General features: G+C 38.1%; 2 protein-coding genes and 1 long non-coding RNA gene across 4 annotated transcripts in view; 2 read left to right on the forward strand and 1 right to left on the reverse strand.

The window, feature by feature from the left end:
• Positions 1-201: 201 nt before the first annotated feature.
• On the reverse strand, positions 202-9,572 carry LOC131790444 (uncharacterized). Of its 2 annotated transcripts, none has more exons than XM_059107670.2 (6): positions 9,490-9,572; positions 7,351-7,482; positions 5,325-5,385; positions 3,615-3,736; positions 1,418-2,340; positions 202-861 (listed from the first exon to the last, which is right to left on the reverse strand). In XM_059107670.2, the coding sequence occupies exons 3-6, from the start codon at positions 5,373-5,375 to the stop codon at positions 293-295; spliced, it is 1,665 nt and encodes a 554-aa protein (XP_058963653.2). In that variant the 5' UTR covers positions 5,376-5,385; positions 7,351-7,482; positions 9,490-9,572; the 3' UTR covers positions 202-292. The 2 variants fall into 2 exon arrangements, with proteins under 2 accessions (XP_058963653.2, XP_058963661.2); XM_059107678.2 differs by lacking the exon at positions 9,490-9,572 and adding an exon at positions 9,089-9,152.
• A 1,388-nt stretch (positions 9,573-10,960) lies between these two features.
• LOC131791026 (zinc finger matrin-type protein 5) lies at positions 10,961-14,246 on the forward strand. Its single transcript, XM_059108334.2, has 4 exons — positions 10,961-11,188; positions 11,276-11,338; positions 12,521-12,595; positions 13,440-14,246. Exons 1-4 carry the CDS (start codon positions 11,062-11,064, stop codon positions 13,682-13,684), a joined length of 510 nt encoding a protein of 169 aa, XP_058964317.1. The 5' UTR covers positions 10,961-11,061; the 3' UTR covers positions 13,685-14,246.
• Positions 14,247-14,806: 560 nt separating this feature from the next.
• Positions 14,807-15,107, forward strand: part of LOC131790964 (uncharacterized) — a 38,250-nt gene continuing 37,949 nt past the window's right edge. Inside the window, exon 1 of the long non-coding RNA XR_009340745.2 lies at positions 14,807-14,918. This is a non-coding gene — a long non-coding RNA (uncharacterized lncRNA). The remainder of the gene's footprint in view (positions 14,919-15,107) is intronic.

A 15,107-nucleotide genomic window follows, 5' to 3' on the forward strand; every position in this document is an offset into this window, starting at 1 on the left:
TTTTACGACTAACGGTTAAAATTTGTTTATTTTTACGCCTAACGGCCAAGTTTCTCTTGAGACCTTCTATACTGCTCCGATGATTTATGATAGCCACCCAACTTACATGTGATTAGAAATTATCCTTACAGGTTAAAATTAAAATCAACTGTGAGAATTAAGACGTATCTTCAACACGATTTTGGTCTCCTGATGTTTTCCTAAGTCTTCCCACCTGTTGCTTGACAATGGATTGGCTTTGTTGGGAGAAGTTATCACTTGTTTCTTGGAGTCGTCACAAAAAGATTGAGACTTACATCCCTTCTCCGTTCTTGTTTGTCACAAGACCTGCCATCTTTATATTATAGTCGTTGACTTTGTTGTTGATGTTTATCATACAATTCACGGATAAACGGGTGTTGGCAACGACTCTCTTTGTCTCTTGGTTTATCATGGCATTGCATTCGAACTTTTTCAAAAACAGGTAATAGCTTTCCGCGTCTGCATTTGCACCTCTGCGCCGCCATTGCTGCGAGGCTGACTCGGGGTCATCAGTTGTACCAAAGGCTAGCAGTTGATCACCGCTTTTAAAAGGCAGACGGACACGGACTAATCGCATCGCGTTGAACATCCTCCAGAGGTATTTACTCATCTTGTTCAAGCACTCCACTATGAAGACATTCGGTTCCTGACAGTGGTGGTATTCCTTATTTGCATCTCCCCAGTTTTCGATCATGGACACCCACAGGTCATAAGTTAATAGCGGTGTGTTAAACTCGCCCCTGTCGATCGCCTTCATCTGCATACCCTGTACCACATGTCGTATGGCGCCGCGGGTGTGATATGCCTCTGCAGCGTAGAGTAGGGCCTTCACGACGTTGTCTGTTGAGGCAGGAATTGTACAAGGCAATCGTTGCTTAAACTTAGTTTTAACTCAGTATTATATGTTATGTTAGTTTAAGATGCAACATAGTTATTTCTTGAATATTAGCGCCCGAGGTATTTGTTTTCAAATGTTCCTGTTCTATCAAACCACTGAGCTAGATGTTAGTCATCCAGTGAAAACTGAAAAAAAGCTCTTTTCGGAATCTTTGTAGTTTAACTTTTTCATTTGTCATCATAACTTGTTTTGACAACCAAATCAATCGACCACTTATCTGTCGTAGATTTCAAGTGGCCAATGATAACTCATGGGGTAAACATTAACAATAAACAAGGAAACTGCTCTAGGCGCGGGAAGACGCGAGTACCTAAAACGGGCTTGACTTGAGCTCTGCATTCGACTCATTGGTCTAGAGAGTGGAGTGGGTTTCTAGACCAATCAAAGATGATAACGAAGCAAAACCAAATCCAAGCTGAACTACCTTAAACATTCAATAGGGAATAATTTCGAGTCGTTTTAGAGGCTTTTTAGCATGCACTACGTATCACTAATCACCTATCCCGTTTGGTACATATCCTCCGCCTTGTGATACGGCTGCCACAAACGCTTGGTACCTATTATTGTGGGCGAGTCTGAAGGCTTGGTCGGTTCTTGCCCCTTTTCTGAAATTTTCAGCGGTGTTCATGTTGTCGAACGCTGTCAGCCAATCGTTCAGAACCTGCCAAGGCTCAGCTTTCATGTTATTTTGAGCTGACGTCGTCAACGCTTGAAAAAAATTGTTGTTGTACTTGAACATCTTATAATAAGCACTGGCCAATTCTTGCATTTTGTACCTCACTTTTGTTTCAAGTTTCGCAACTTTGGCAGCAAACGTTTCGGGTAGCTTGAGAAACATCATGGGCATGGCGAATTCCAGAGTGAAGGCGTAAACATTTGTGTCAAATACAAGCTCTGAGGGTTTGCCAAATCCATTCGGGGCCACGGCTTGAAAATACTGATTAAAGCTCTGTGTGAGGGTTCCAGAATTTACTCCGATGAGCCCGACGTCATAGTCTGACTTGTAGGTGGCGCTGCCATAAGGTAAAGGAAAACACACTCCAGTTGCAGGGATCTCGAAGCTTTGAATAATGCCGCTGTATTTGTCTCTCTTTTCCTTGCAAGCAATTAACTGTCTATTACTTTGAAGCCAAAGAACATGGGTTACAAAAAGGTATCTAGCAGCTGTGATGTAAAGGAGGTTGATGGGGGTTCGTGTAGCCAGTAAATTTTGCCATGGTGTTGCGTGGTTGTTGTTGTTTCTGAAGAATTGCTCTGCTAACTGTGCAGCTGCTGCCCAGCCTCCTTTTCCGATTTGACCTTCAAAACTTGGTAGCGTCTTCCATTGATCTTTATTGGGATCCTTCTGGAAACCGTAAGCATCAGCAATTTGATTTTTCAACGGCTGAACATCAACATCGATTGGTGGACCAACTGCGCGCCTGAGAGTATTGAGGAGAGGATAAATCTGATTAGCTCGGAATTGTTCAGCAAATGTTCATTTACGAAGAGCTAGAGAGACAAAATCGCAAGTCAAGAGTTTATTTTCCGCGCAATTTCCGGTTATTGATAGAACAAAGTTAACTTTTGGTTCTTGTCTAGTAGATTTACTAATTTTCTTGAATGCATTTACTTGCTGTCATCTCGTTTAATAACTGTGCCAGTCATAATGATGATGAAGATGTTTACCGTTTGATTGGTGCAATATCTGAATCTCATCTTTTGTAGTAATCATGATAACAATAGTTATAATAATGGTAAAAATAATAATTATAATAATGATAAAAATAAATCTGATCCGGCTTAGGGATGTGGAGGCTATTCATGGTCAACATTTAGAAATTATTGATCTGAGTGGTCGATTACTTGGGAGACTTTGGCATGGTTATCACTTAGAATTTTTCGATCGAGTCTTTTTTTTTTTTTTGTCTCTTTTGTTTCTTTTTTCTTTTAATCGTTTTCACCATGACGATGTGGTACACACATAAGAGCGAGGCTCCAAATTAAGTGTGCTCTTAAGAGAGGCACTGTGAGAGCAGAGTGTCTTCTCTAAGAACACAACGCATAGTCTTGGCCAGGTCTCGAACTCGGGCCTCTCGACGCGGAGTCCAGTGCACTGACCATAAGGCCTCTGCGCCTCCACTGGGTCTCTCACTGCGCCTCCCGCTGTGACTCCCACGAGTCTGTGAATTTACAAGCTATTCTTCCATTAATACGCAAAAGTTTTATTCCAATTTTTGGGCTTTACTTTTAGAGAAACGAACTTTTAAGTGTTTTTTTTTGTATGGGCCTCGCTCCCCTCGGTCGGTACTGTGACGACCTCAGACCAAGAGAAAATAAGGCACCAATTCATATTCTCTTGCACGGATCAATATTCCCCGGTACAGCTTTCGCACTTGGTTGGTAAGAATTTATTCCTACAGTAGTTGAAAATGGGGTTTCTGGCGCATTTTGAGATCAACCTTGATTTTAAAGGTAACTCATATTTAAGGTGGAAGATTAAATTAAATTAAAGACTGTGCCACAAGTCACATATTGATTACGGACTCAATCGAAACTGTGAAGAGTGCAAAGAGGTTTGCTTGTGCCACCGAACAACACAAAGGGCATTTTGGGAAATTTGAGTGGGAGTATGCGCATGGCTGAGTGAAAGATAAGCCTTCCCCCTCAGAATGCTCCGCCGCCTTTCTTACATAATGTTTGCAGCAATTCCTACCTTTCACTATCTGATTTTCCTCGGGGAGGCTTAGTTTCGCCGTTTTCCGGCAGATCAATCGGCTGGTTCTCGTCAACATCCATTCTGAACATGGAAACCGGGTAAAGTTCCCTGTCACACACCTGAGATGTAGTGCACATTTTTTGGTAATATCATTCAAGTGGTAAAGATTACTCACACCCATTCTATTGCGCTCATTTAAACGGTTAATGAAACAGATAGGGTGAAGTCAACTGGATATATAGGAGTGACAGATGGAAGAGTAACGGTTGTGGAGAGTAGAAGAACCTTCTACGCTTGTCCTTTGGGTAATATTCTCTGTATGTTTCTCTGAACAGTTAATCTCGGTAAAATCACAGCTAATAGAATAGGTAAAAAATAGTGAATATTTCCAATTAATTAATTTTTAACTCCGAATTTTGCTTTTCTAGTGTTTTAATTCCGAGCCATCTTAGATGGAAATGTATCGCACCTATTGTCACGGAGCTGAAAAAAGCTCGAAATATCCAAACTTTCAGGATTTGACGAAATTTTTTAAAGCAATCATTCCATTCGCATTTGTTGGATAAGAGATTGCTATTTACCATCTCATATCCAACAGCGCTCATGGAATAATTGTTAACTAACTAACCTTACAAAGGTTAGTTTCATTGTAGGGGGAAGCTCGCGGTACAAATATGTGAATCTAGTTACACAATGAACCCTCCTAAAAACAGGTTAGCCCGAGTAAATTTTACTTTTCTTTAGAGTAGCATTACGTCGTTAAGCAAACAAGAGAAGATGATTGAAATAACTGTCAGCTACTCGAAGGATGTTTTCTATACATAACGCCAGATTCTCGTTAACCCTTTCCAGCCTAAGATCAGTATCCATATTCTCCATAGCCGTCTCTATACATTTCCTTCGTTACTGACAAAAATGATTTGTTTACTCATCAAAGCTTCTTAGGTTGCGACCATTTCCTCTACTCTCGTGATCCAGGAGCCCATTACCCGGAGCTTCCATCTTCCCCACTTACCCTCTGAGTCAACCCCGTCCCGTATCTTTTTATTCTTAGAAGTAGTTCCTACGGGGTTATTCGCGGGTGTTTACATAATAGCCAATCATAAGAGAGCTGTGGTGCTCTATTATTTACGTCACATGCAGGCCGCACAAAAGTATTTCAATTATGCGAATGTCAGCGTGTTTTCACGGGAAATTAAAGAACCCCCCCACATATCTCAGTTCTAAAAATAAAAAGATACGGGACAGGGTTGACTCAAGGGTACAATTCGTATGGAGACTCCGGGTAATGGGTTCCTGCATGATCTTAATGATTAATTAGAGCTGGTCACTCTTAGGGTTTAAAGGGCTCGTGACGGAAAAATAAATTTTATACCTGGTCTGCTGGTAGGGAAATTATCTGAATTCAGATCGTTTTTTGAGAAATCTTTATGCTTTCCACCGATGACTCATTTGCAAATACTAAACAATATATTCTTATCAGATGGCTTTTGTCCAAAATTTGGTTATTTGTTAATGAACTCATCTTTTTCACTTCTCAGGATTTTGTTTCACATCTAAAACCCACCTGCAAGACTCTGCTAACGATACATTCTTTGTCTCATAGTTATCTAATTTGTTAGTGATTTGAAGATATACTTTTTTGATGTTTATATATATATATATATGTATGAATGGAAATCGGTGGGTTGTTTATACATCTCTTACCACATGTCCTTGAACCAAAATGAAAACCAAGATCCTCAAAATTGAGATCATTCTGAAGAACCTACAAATATAAATAAGCCGTCAGAATAATGCATTGTCATTTATAACACGTGATACAATATTCAGTCGAACAGAAAACAGCGAAGCCGCTAAATGTTTCACTATATTAAACCCAACCTTCCCATCAGGCACTGTGTACGTGGCCACATTCCCACCCTGTTTCAAGCGTTTTACCTAAGTGATCGTATTGGTCATTCATCCTTTGTGTTTTGTATATCATAAATATCGAATAATCAAGATTTTTAAAAGAACTGTAAAACTATCCGCAGATTGAGCTTTTTCATGACCTCAATGTCATTTATTCAATCAACGATGTTATCTACAGCGTGCAAGGTGTCTCACAAGGTTGTACAACTAAGAACTGAGCGAAAAAAAAGCCAAAAAAAAAAACAGTTGCAACAACAAAAATGTTCATCAAAATAAAAAATTTCGTTGCTAAGTGAGTTTTTTTGCCACTTGTATTTAAGTGTTTTAGGAAATCATTAATACTTTATGCGAACTCTTGACTTGAATTTCAAAACAACCTGTTGCCTCTCAGATTCGCTTTAAATGCATTGTTTCCCGACCCAAAATCTATCCTTTGTTCGCTAATTCAATGAGATTTCCGAGGAACAACGCGTGTGCTGAATGTTTACGACTAAATGTGGACTTGCTAAAATGGTAACAGTGTTTAAGAAGTAAAAACCTTTACACTACATCATTGGTAATATTAATACAGTAACTACCAGAAACTCATTTGTTTCGTTGCGTTAAGTTTTTCACTGACAAAAGCGTCTATTTGACATGTTAAAAAAACTTTCAAATACGAGATCGCCAAGAGTTTATAAAATCTTCAAAACTGGACAAAAAATTAGGGCCTGCTACAAGACAGTGAATCGAGGATGACCTCATAATTGCCAAGATGATGTCACCGGTGTGAGAAAGGATTGTACTTTTTACAGGTTGTTTTAAAGTAGCTCAGGTTGTATAACTTAGAGTGAAAGACGCAAAGAAGCGAATGTAGTGGTTTTTGTCTTAAAATTCTTTTTGGTGAACCTATCTTGACTCGATCAAACTTTTTTTCAAACATTTTGATATTCTAGCCAAGAGTTGACTGATTGCTTTTGAGGTTTTCATTAATATTTAATGTAAATTCTTCAGTTCAAATTCTGAAACCTGTACCTTTTTCTCACGGAAAAACGGAAAGAAAAAAGCCTTTAGGAAATTATAATATACGCTTTTTTTTTCATCTTTTTTTTTAATGGTGAACAATTTCCACAAACGTGAAAACAAAGAAAATCACTTAAAAATTCTTACTTCCCCTTGAGTACCCAACAAAACGACTACAGCTAACTTTTTGGCGCGTAATGGTATGTTCCGTAACGAATCAAGAGTAATATTCTTTTCGCCGTGGATCACAATTCTGAATTAACGAGGGAACTGTTCAAGAGGAAAAGATCTCCCGAAACAATGATTAATCAGTCATCGCAGAGATAGACTTTTTTCTGAATTTCAGGTGTCTATAAGTTACTACAGTTGTAAAACTGTGAGTAATTCTACAGGCGTTCTTTTCATTGCCGCCTTTAATTGAGATAATTTTTATTTATCCTCAACATGTCAGGAAATAAGGTTTTCTGAAGTAACTGGGGTTCAGTGACAAAGCCTATGTTGAAACACTGTGTTTGGAGAAGCAAAATAAATGACTTGGGAGATAAGTTCAGTTTTCAATCAATCTCAATCATCCACTCAGGTAGATTTTATTTTTGAAACGATGGTTGCTTTTTTTATAAATAGACTTGAAGATTTCTGGCTTTCATTGTTTTTTTATTTGAATAAGTTGTTTGAAAAGCTAAAACCATTAAGAGCTATAATTCAAATTCGACCAAATTCCTGCAGTAAAGGAGTCATAGATACCCGTTAAAACATTGTGTCCTTGTTTTTGTTGTACGGAAACGTAGTGTATGTACTTTGAAAGTCTTTTACGTACCTCAAATAAGGAGTAGTTGCCTTTTGACCACCAAGTTTCAGATCCGTGCGCACTGTCCGGAAGCCAGGTGAAACTTCCAAATGAACTAAGAGCGGGCAGATATTTATGGCCTCAGGTGGACCTTGCCACAAGCTTAGTAATGTTTAAGAAATTATTTCAGAATACGTCATTAGTAATATGAACACAGAAAACTGCCATGCATTCTTGGCTGGTCAAATGATCAGATACTCCCTCAAAAAAACGAAAAAACAAAAACACTCTGATTGGGAACTTTGATAAAATCCTAAAAATAAGGTAAAAACTGATTTTGTGTTCTTCAGTGTTCTTCGTCCTTTGAGAGTGATTCTTTATGTGAAAAATTCCCCACCCGACAAATGAAGCTACAAGTTTACTGCATCGTTAATACTTGGCATAACTGCTTTTTGGGTTGCTTAACATCTCAACACTTTATACGGTAAATAGTTAAAAGTCCTGCTGTCGATCGACTCGAAATAATGCTCAGCAGTGAAAAAAAAAAAAAAAAAAAAAAAAAAACCGAAAAAAAAAGATTGTGTAAATGGACAGGTAAGGCAAAAAATTGATTGTCAACTGATCGTAGATTCCGTTACACAATGAAGGTTAGCTGGTACTCTAAGCACGAACAAAGATTCGTTTAAATAAAGTGCTTTTTTAGTTAAGCCGTTATTAATACAGTAATTTCACTGCCGGTGCTTTTGCACTCTAGTTTAAGTGTTCCCGATGAAAATGACTTAAAGATAATAGACTTGAAATAAATACACTATTTGGCTCAATTAATAATTATGTAGAATTCGAAAATTGATTTGAGAAGCTTTGGATGAAGAACAGACCATCCTCTTAGACAAGAACCAAGATGGTATTAATATTTTGTCACTCGATACAGGAATGACCACGATTAGCCTTAAATCTCTAAGTACTTACTAAAACCTGTCTAATGTTACGTGCACTTGGTTAGTCATAAATACTTGATCGAAATTCTCAAATCTGATTGCTCTAAATTGCTTTTGCAATCATTCTTTAGTCTTTAGTTACACAAAGGAAATTACCAAAAAGAAAAAAAAAAACAAAGCCAAGATTGGAATTTAAAAGACTGGTGCGCCAAATTATGCCAAAATAGGAGTCTCTAATAGCCCAACAAAATATGATAAACTTTGAACCAAGCCAACGAGCTGTTAGGCTTGGAAAGACGGGAAGCTGATCGCATCTGAGATCATGGCGCGGCACGGTCTCCATTCTAATTAGATTTATTCATGTAGAAATTAGTTCCGTTTTGGAACTTCACTGTTTATTTAATCTCTCCAGACAGAATGCAATAAAAGTCTTGGATTAGCTCCAAATTTTACACGCACAAATCTTACTGACCCAATCATTTAGTCTAATGTTGTCACTGTCCATCAGAATTGTCTTTTGGAATACCCTTTATTTAAGCTGAATGGCAACAGTGTCAAAAGTTTATTAAGTAAATACCTATCTTATAGAATATAAAGCGAAAAAAAATATAGAACAACCAGCTGAGATATTAAAACAGCATTTACAAGGATTTAAACACGGAATTTTGAGTCCGGTGAATACATGAACCAAATGTACATCTCGTCCCCTGGCGAAACAGGGTAAACGTTTTGTCTCGAGATGGTCCTCTCAGTTTATTTTTGACACAGCTGATTTTTCACAAAACGTTTTTTTTTCTTAGTTAAAGGAAGAGTTGATGTCAAGGCAGTACCTTTCTTCGCAAGCCACCACTTTTCAATTTATGGTTCTCGCTTTGATATTAGTTTATTTCTCCTTCCACGGTATGGCTTCTAATCTATCCAGACTCCTTTTGTTAATCGCAGTTACTTGAATGAAAAAACTCAGAATGTTTTGACGTCAGTTTTTCTACCATACACAACTCTGGCAAATTGCAACGCCATGAACGCTAAAAAGTTGCTCAAACTGGTTGCACCTCCAAAAAAAAAGTCGTTTTTCCTTATCACCGAGAGACAAAGTCAAGCCAATAAGATTTCCTTTCATTCGCTAAAAGTCAATGAAATGAAATAATGGGACAGAAATTTTTTCTTTGCAAATTTGCTGTTGTTACCATTTTCACGCTCTTTTAGTGAACAAACAGAACAGCACGCTTACCCGTGAAGAAGGATGGGGAGGCTATGGATTCTGCATGTGTTTAAAATTTTCTTGGTAGAAAAGCCCTCGAGCTATAATTGCAAACAATTAAGATGGGCGATAATTTGCGTGAGTGAGCTATCTGTGGCAGTGTTAGCTGTTATTCTATCCGGTAAAATTCTGACACTCTCGTTGAATCCGCCACCTTTCAATTCAATAACTAGCTTAAGTTGGCTGGTTCTCCAGAACCAATATAAACCAGCCACAAGTGACATAAATTGTTTGAGATTGTCAGTTTGATTATTGTCAAATGCTGACTTCACTGAACAGTGTTCTACTTAATTAAGTTTAACATCGAGTTGCTTGATAGGATCAAATAAAGATGCAAGTTATTGACTGTTGGGCGGAAGCTGCGGCATGTGGCTAAGCCTTTGAGTGACTCGACCAGCCTCCGTTAGCTCGTTCTATTCACTGTACTTTCTCACTGTGCGCCAAAGACCGGATGTTGTTCATAATATGACGCCACCAGAAAACGGACACCGTTCGAAATGTATACGCCACTCAAGCACGTACAGCTGCAATCCAACAACAGACCCAGTTTAGAAAGGTGCGATCTAAAATCGAATGTCAAAAAGGCGTGCATTAGTCAAATACATCAAAACGTCCAAGCGTCGCAAATGACTGGAAAAAACGGGCGCCAGCTAAAGCTAGTAGCACATTGTCTTAAATCACTTTTCATGAATCGGAGGTTCATCCGAGGTTGGACACCAGCCAAGTTTTGAGGTTTTCCTAAATCAGATTAATGACTGTTCCAATCTCTGTATAACTACATAACTGAATCGCCAAAGTTTTGTTATACGGTAAAGCCTTTCACTCGGGGAACATAAAATATAGCGTTGGCTTCCTTTCTTTTTTTAATCGGCTCCTTTCGAAATCAGCGCGATGGCTATAGCTGGTCTCTCCACAGGCAGCCTAGGCTCCAGCAAAGAGATGATCATCTTGCAAAACAAGAGTCATGGCGAAATATACGAGTTTCACGGTGTGGGAATATTTACCACTGTTCTTAGGAAGTAAAAATACAGTCAAATTCTCAATAAAAATATCTCACCTTACTTTCACAATGCATTTCTTATTTTAGAACTCCTAAGAGAAAGACCTTCTTTCAGGAGTTCTAAACCTAGAAATGGATAACTCGCTAAAATGCCCTCGTTTCAACAAAGCGGTCACAAAACAATTCCAGTTCCCCCCACCCCCTTGACTGCGTTCTATAAATCGCCTGCTAATCTGCTCCCAGCCCGTTGGGATTTCAAGCAGTTTCTGTTTCCTTGAAAAATTTGTTTCATTTTTCCAGATTGGCCTAAAACATCCCTATTTGAGGAGGGTTGATTCAAAAGTTTTATGCTTTTCTAACCCCTCCGCCAGTCCCCCTCGACCCTCGCACTGTCCAAAATTGATGGCCAGGTTGCAATGTTTCGAATCAGTGTGGCCGCTAAGCAAAATGGCCGCAGTATGTTAGCTTAAAATTTTCAAAAACTTTACTTTATCCGAAAACAGTTTGGATGTGACATTTCAACGTTATTTTGTTTGTAAAGGATGGGTAAAAGGTATCACTGTGAATATTGTAACCGATCCTTCGCTGATACTCTGCATACGAGAAAAAATCATATCAATGGCGTGCAACACAAGCGAAATCGTAAGCTACACTATGATTCATTCAAAGGTAGGAAAAAGCGATATGTCACTTGTTTACTTCCAATCCATGTAGACTGTTTTTTGCTCATCATGAATTTTGTCCACTTACATGTAGATCCTGCAGTTCTCTTGGCTGAGGAAACAAGTAAACCACCCTGTCGGAAATTTTTTGCTACTGGTGAGCTAGTTATAATTATGTCTGTGGAATTAAGGTCACAATGAAAGGGAAGGATTTGATCAGTTCTTGCTTCGTTTGAAGCAAGAACCAAACAAGAGGGGTGGACTCCGGTGAACAAGAGGAATAGGATATCTGGACCATTGTTAAGGTTTAACCCTTAAACTCCCTAGATCTGATTGTTAATTCTCCCCTCTAGCTGCTACACATTTCTTGTAAATTATTTACAAGAATTAGGTGTTACATCAAGATGACAACTTCTACCTAATAAGTTTGAGTATCCTCATTACCTGTTTGCTGGTTAATGTAATGATATTATTGGGAGAAGTTGCATATTGATCACTGGTGGGAGTTAAAGGGTTAAGATAAGACATGATGCAGAAGTGTATATAAAACAGCAAAGTTGAATGAAATGCAGTGCAGCTCAAAGATAAGGGGACCAAAATATACCTGTCAGACTCATATAATATATAGATTTAGCCAAGCCTAAAAGTGGAGCTCGCATTTTTTTTTCCCACACATCTCCAGGGCACAACACTTTGCCCTGACCAGGACTAGAACCTGGGTCGTCCAACTCGAAGCCCAGTGCACTGAACACTGGACTACTGAACAAAGCCATGGTGTTGGCGTGCCCATGGTACAGTTGACCACACATGTTAAAAGTAGCACCTTGTGCAGTCATATGGTTGTACGTACATCCAAATTTTTTTGGCTTGATGGGTTACTACTACTTTGTATAATTATGGGGCTACGCTCTGCGAGCTCCACTATAATGAGTCTAACATTAGATGCTGATATTTTCAGCATCATCCCTTTGTCATTTGCTCTGATGAAGGGCCAATATTCAAAATGTCAGCTTTAAAATCTTTAGGGTGGCCAATTTACATTATCAACAAAGTTAATATTACTAAATGATCCTAATATACTCTCCTACCAATGCAGCACAACAGTTTCTTTAGAAACTTACCCCTCTTTATAACATGTGTCTTCCTAATTTGAATGTAGGAGGAAGCTGATTTTTTTCTTTATTGTGGAATGGTCATTGTTCATTTGCTTTAAGAACTGGTGGTTGAATTGCACAGAGTGTCTGTACATGTAACAAGAGTAGTCCATGTTACTAAAAACTTCATAATGATTATTTATTACTGAACTTTACAACATAATGTAATTAATTTACTTCTGTAGGAACATGTGGATTTGGTGCTAATTGCTGGTATTCTCATACAAGTCCACAGATGTTGTTAGCAACTCAAGAAGCAAGTAAGGATAAAGTTATTCATACATTTTATACCTAGATAAGGTAGACAGGTTTTAAACAAGCAGGCACAAAAATGTATATTATCATTTGATGTAATTTTCATTCTGTTTAATTTGGGTTCAAATAATAGACTGTTTGTGTTTAACCCTTTTATGTGAATAAAATCTAATTTCTCCTTGCAATATCTCTTCTGAATCATACATGAAGGTCTCAAGAATGAAGGAAATGATCACCGACTAAAGAAGCTCTTGATTGATAACCAAATTCTCCTAGTTGGCACCTTAAGAAATGTATGATGAACAGTATGGAGAATATGCATACTGATATTATGGTGTAAAGGGTTAAAACTTCTTAATCATGCTTTGTTACAAATGTAACAAATGTAACAATGTATCTGGAGGTTTCACCCCATTGCAAGTTTGCCCCTTTCCATCTTTGCAAGTTCATTCCTGAAGTATGTGAAGCTGCTCCCACCTTTTTCAGTCGGCCCTCAAATGTTTTACTGTGTTTTCAATAGCAGAACAGTTCCTTTTCTGTTGGTATCTCAATGGGAGACTGTTTAAATTCAAATATGGATGGAATTGTGCTTTTTGTGGTTTGTTGCCAAGAATTTATTCTCATGGTGGTGACATTTAGGGATCATTTGGGATTTAGTTGTTTGGTAGGTTGACATTGCATGTGCTCAACAGGCAAGTCTCTCTGAGGGATGGGCTTCCTTTTTAGGACCTTTGATGATAGACTTTTGACTTTTCCACTTTCGCCTTACATATAGTTACCTAAGAATTTGTGTATTTTAGTAGTTTTTTTTTAAAGTTGCATTTACTAGGCAGAATATTTGTTTATTAGGCTTAGGTAGAAAAACACCAGACCAGTCACAGGCAGGTCAACCTCAGGCAACACTTAAAGAGTGGCTGGAGAAGTACGACAAAAAGCGAAAAAAGGTTGAATGTAAAGATGCACCAGGGAAATCTGCTTCACAGTCAAGTTACACCTTACCACCAGGTCTTCCTCCTCTACAGCAACTGCCTCCTTCATTGTTACCACCACCTCCTGGAGGGTACCCTGAACTCCCAAGAGAAGAGTGGGGTTAATTGTTGCTTGACATATGGGATTTTTCATGCTTGGGTACCTCAATCAAACCCCTGCTGTCATCTTTTGATCACCCCCATCATCATTCAAGAGGTCTATGATATTTAAAGGTTGAGTACATTTACACAGAGGACTACTTGCATCCATAACCATTGTCATTATCCATCAGTGACCCACTCAGCTGCGCCTTGTGTGCCACTTTTTTGTTCTTTCCACATTTTGATGTCATCTGTGATCTATTACTGAACAGACAAACGGCAACTTTGAATCTATTTGTTAAATAGATTAAGATCCTCTTTATATTCGCTGATCAGTTGTGTGAGTTCAGATGATGTTTAGGTAGGTATAAGACAATGTTCATTGGGAAAAAGGAAGGAAGAACCTTGAAGAAAACATAAGAGTTCATTTTGTATTGATATGATGATCATGAATCAAGGAAGATAGCCTGCAATAAGGCTGAGGCTGATGTAAATAAGAACTTCTTACAATGTTTTAAGTAAGACCAGTTGGAGCAATCATTAAATTTGTCTCAATGAATCAAATGAAGAGAATTGAATAAAAGAAAAATCCATTTTAAAGTTTCTCTTTTTGCATCTTCTTAACTTGCCATCTTTCCCCCCAACCAACAACAACTTAATGCTGGTAAAATAATTGCCTGTTACCTGAGAAGAGATTGAAATAGAAGCCTACATTTTTTAAATCAATAAATTGCAAGTGTACCAAGTGCTTCATAGAGGCATTCATTCTGTGTGAGGCTTTCTTTGCAGCAACTTAAACGTTTTAACAAATCTTGTGTCAAAACATGTCAAAGAGTGGAGAGATTTTTGGTGTGAGCTTCAGTAGACTTAAATATTGTTATTGATTAAAGTTGTAAGTCAGTTTTGAGGACAAGACTGAATGAACCAATGGAGTACTAGCAATAGCCCCCAATTTATCTTTTTTTAGCCTTCTTTTCGACTCTTTGATTAACTTAATTATTCATTTGTTTTTTGTTATATATTGATCGCGGTTTCGTTCCACAGTTCCATATCCAAAGTTCCATATCCAATATTCTGTATTCAGATTTTCATCAACCAGTTCCCAGCTTCTTTCGGGCTGATGATAAATTATCAAAAGCGCGGTTACTTTGAAAGAGCAAAACAATAGAGGTTTTTTGCGTCCTTCATTCTGTGGGATCGTATTGTTTTCAAAAGAATAGAACGACAGCCATTGAATCATTAGAAGCAGTTTTTCAAGGTGAGAAACTATGGGGTAAAATGCTATTGTGATTGGCCTTTTTTTTTTAACTCAACGATCAACTTTTTCATTGTCTTGTTTTGCAAATTTTATCGATAGTTGTTGTTGACACGTTTTCTATGTGTTCAGTTCCGGTGTAAGAGTACACCGTTGAATTCTAAATAATGCAGCCAGGAAAAGTATTTTCAC

The sequence above is a fragment of the Pocillopora verrucosa genome, chromosome 2, assembly GCF_036669915.1.
Source record: "Pocillopora verrucosa isolate sample1 chromosome 2, ASM3666991v2, whole genome shotgun sequence".
Lineage (NCBI taxonomy): Eukaryota > Metazoa > Cnidaria > Anthozoa > Scleractinia > Pocilloporidae > Pocillopora > Pocillopora verrucosa.

Bases quoted from the DNA above. Each gene is read 5' to 3' on its own strand.
- LOC131790444 (XM_059107670.2), bottom strand. From the start codon at position 5,375: ATGATCTCAATTTTGAGGATCTTGGTTTTCATTTTGGTTCAAGGACAT. The intron at 3,737-5,324 runs GTAAGAGATGTA...ACTACATCTCAG, and splicing joins TTTTGGTTCAAGGACATGTG to GTGTGTGACAGGGAACTTTA. The intron at 862-1,417 runs GTGATTAGTGAT...CTGCCTCAACAG, and splicing joins ATATGTACCAAACGGGATAG to ACAACGTCGTGAAGGCCCTA.
- LOC131791026 (XM_059108334.2), top strand. From the start codon at position 11,062: ATGGGTAAAAGGTATCACTGTGAATATTGTAACCGATCCTTCGCTGAT. The intron at 11,189-11,275 runs GTAGGAAAAAGC...ACTTACATGTAG, and splicing joins ACACTATGATTCATTCAAAG to ATCCTGCAGTTCTCTTGGCT. The intron at 11,339-12,520 runs GTGAGCTAGTTA...TTACTTCTGTAG, and splicing joins TCGGAAATTTTTTGCTACTG to GAACATGTGGATTTGGTGCT.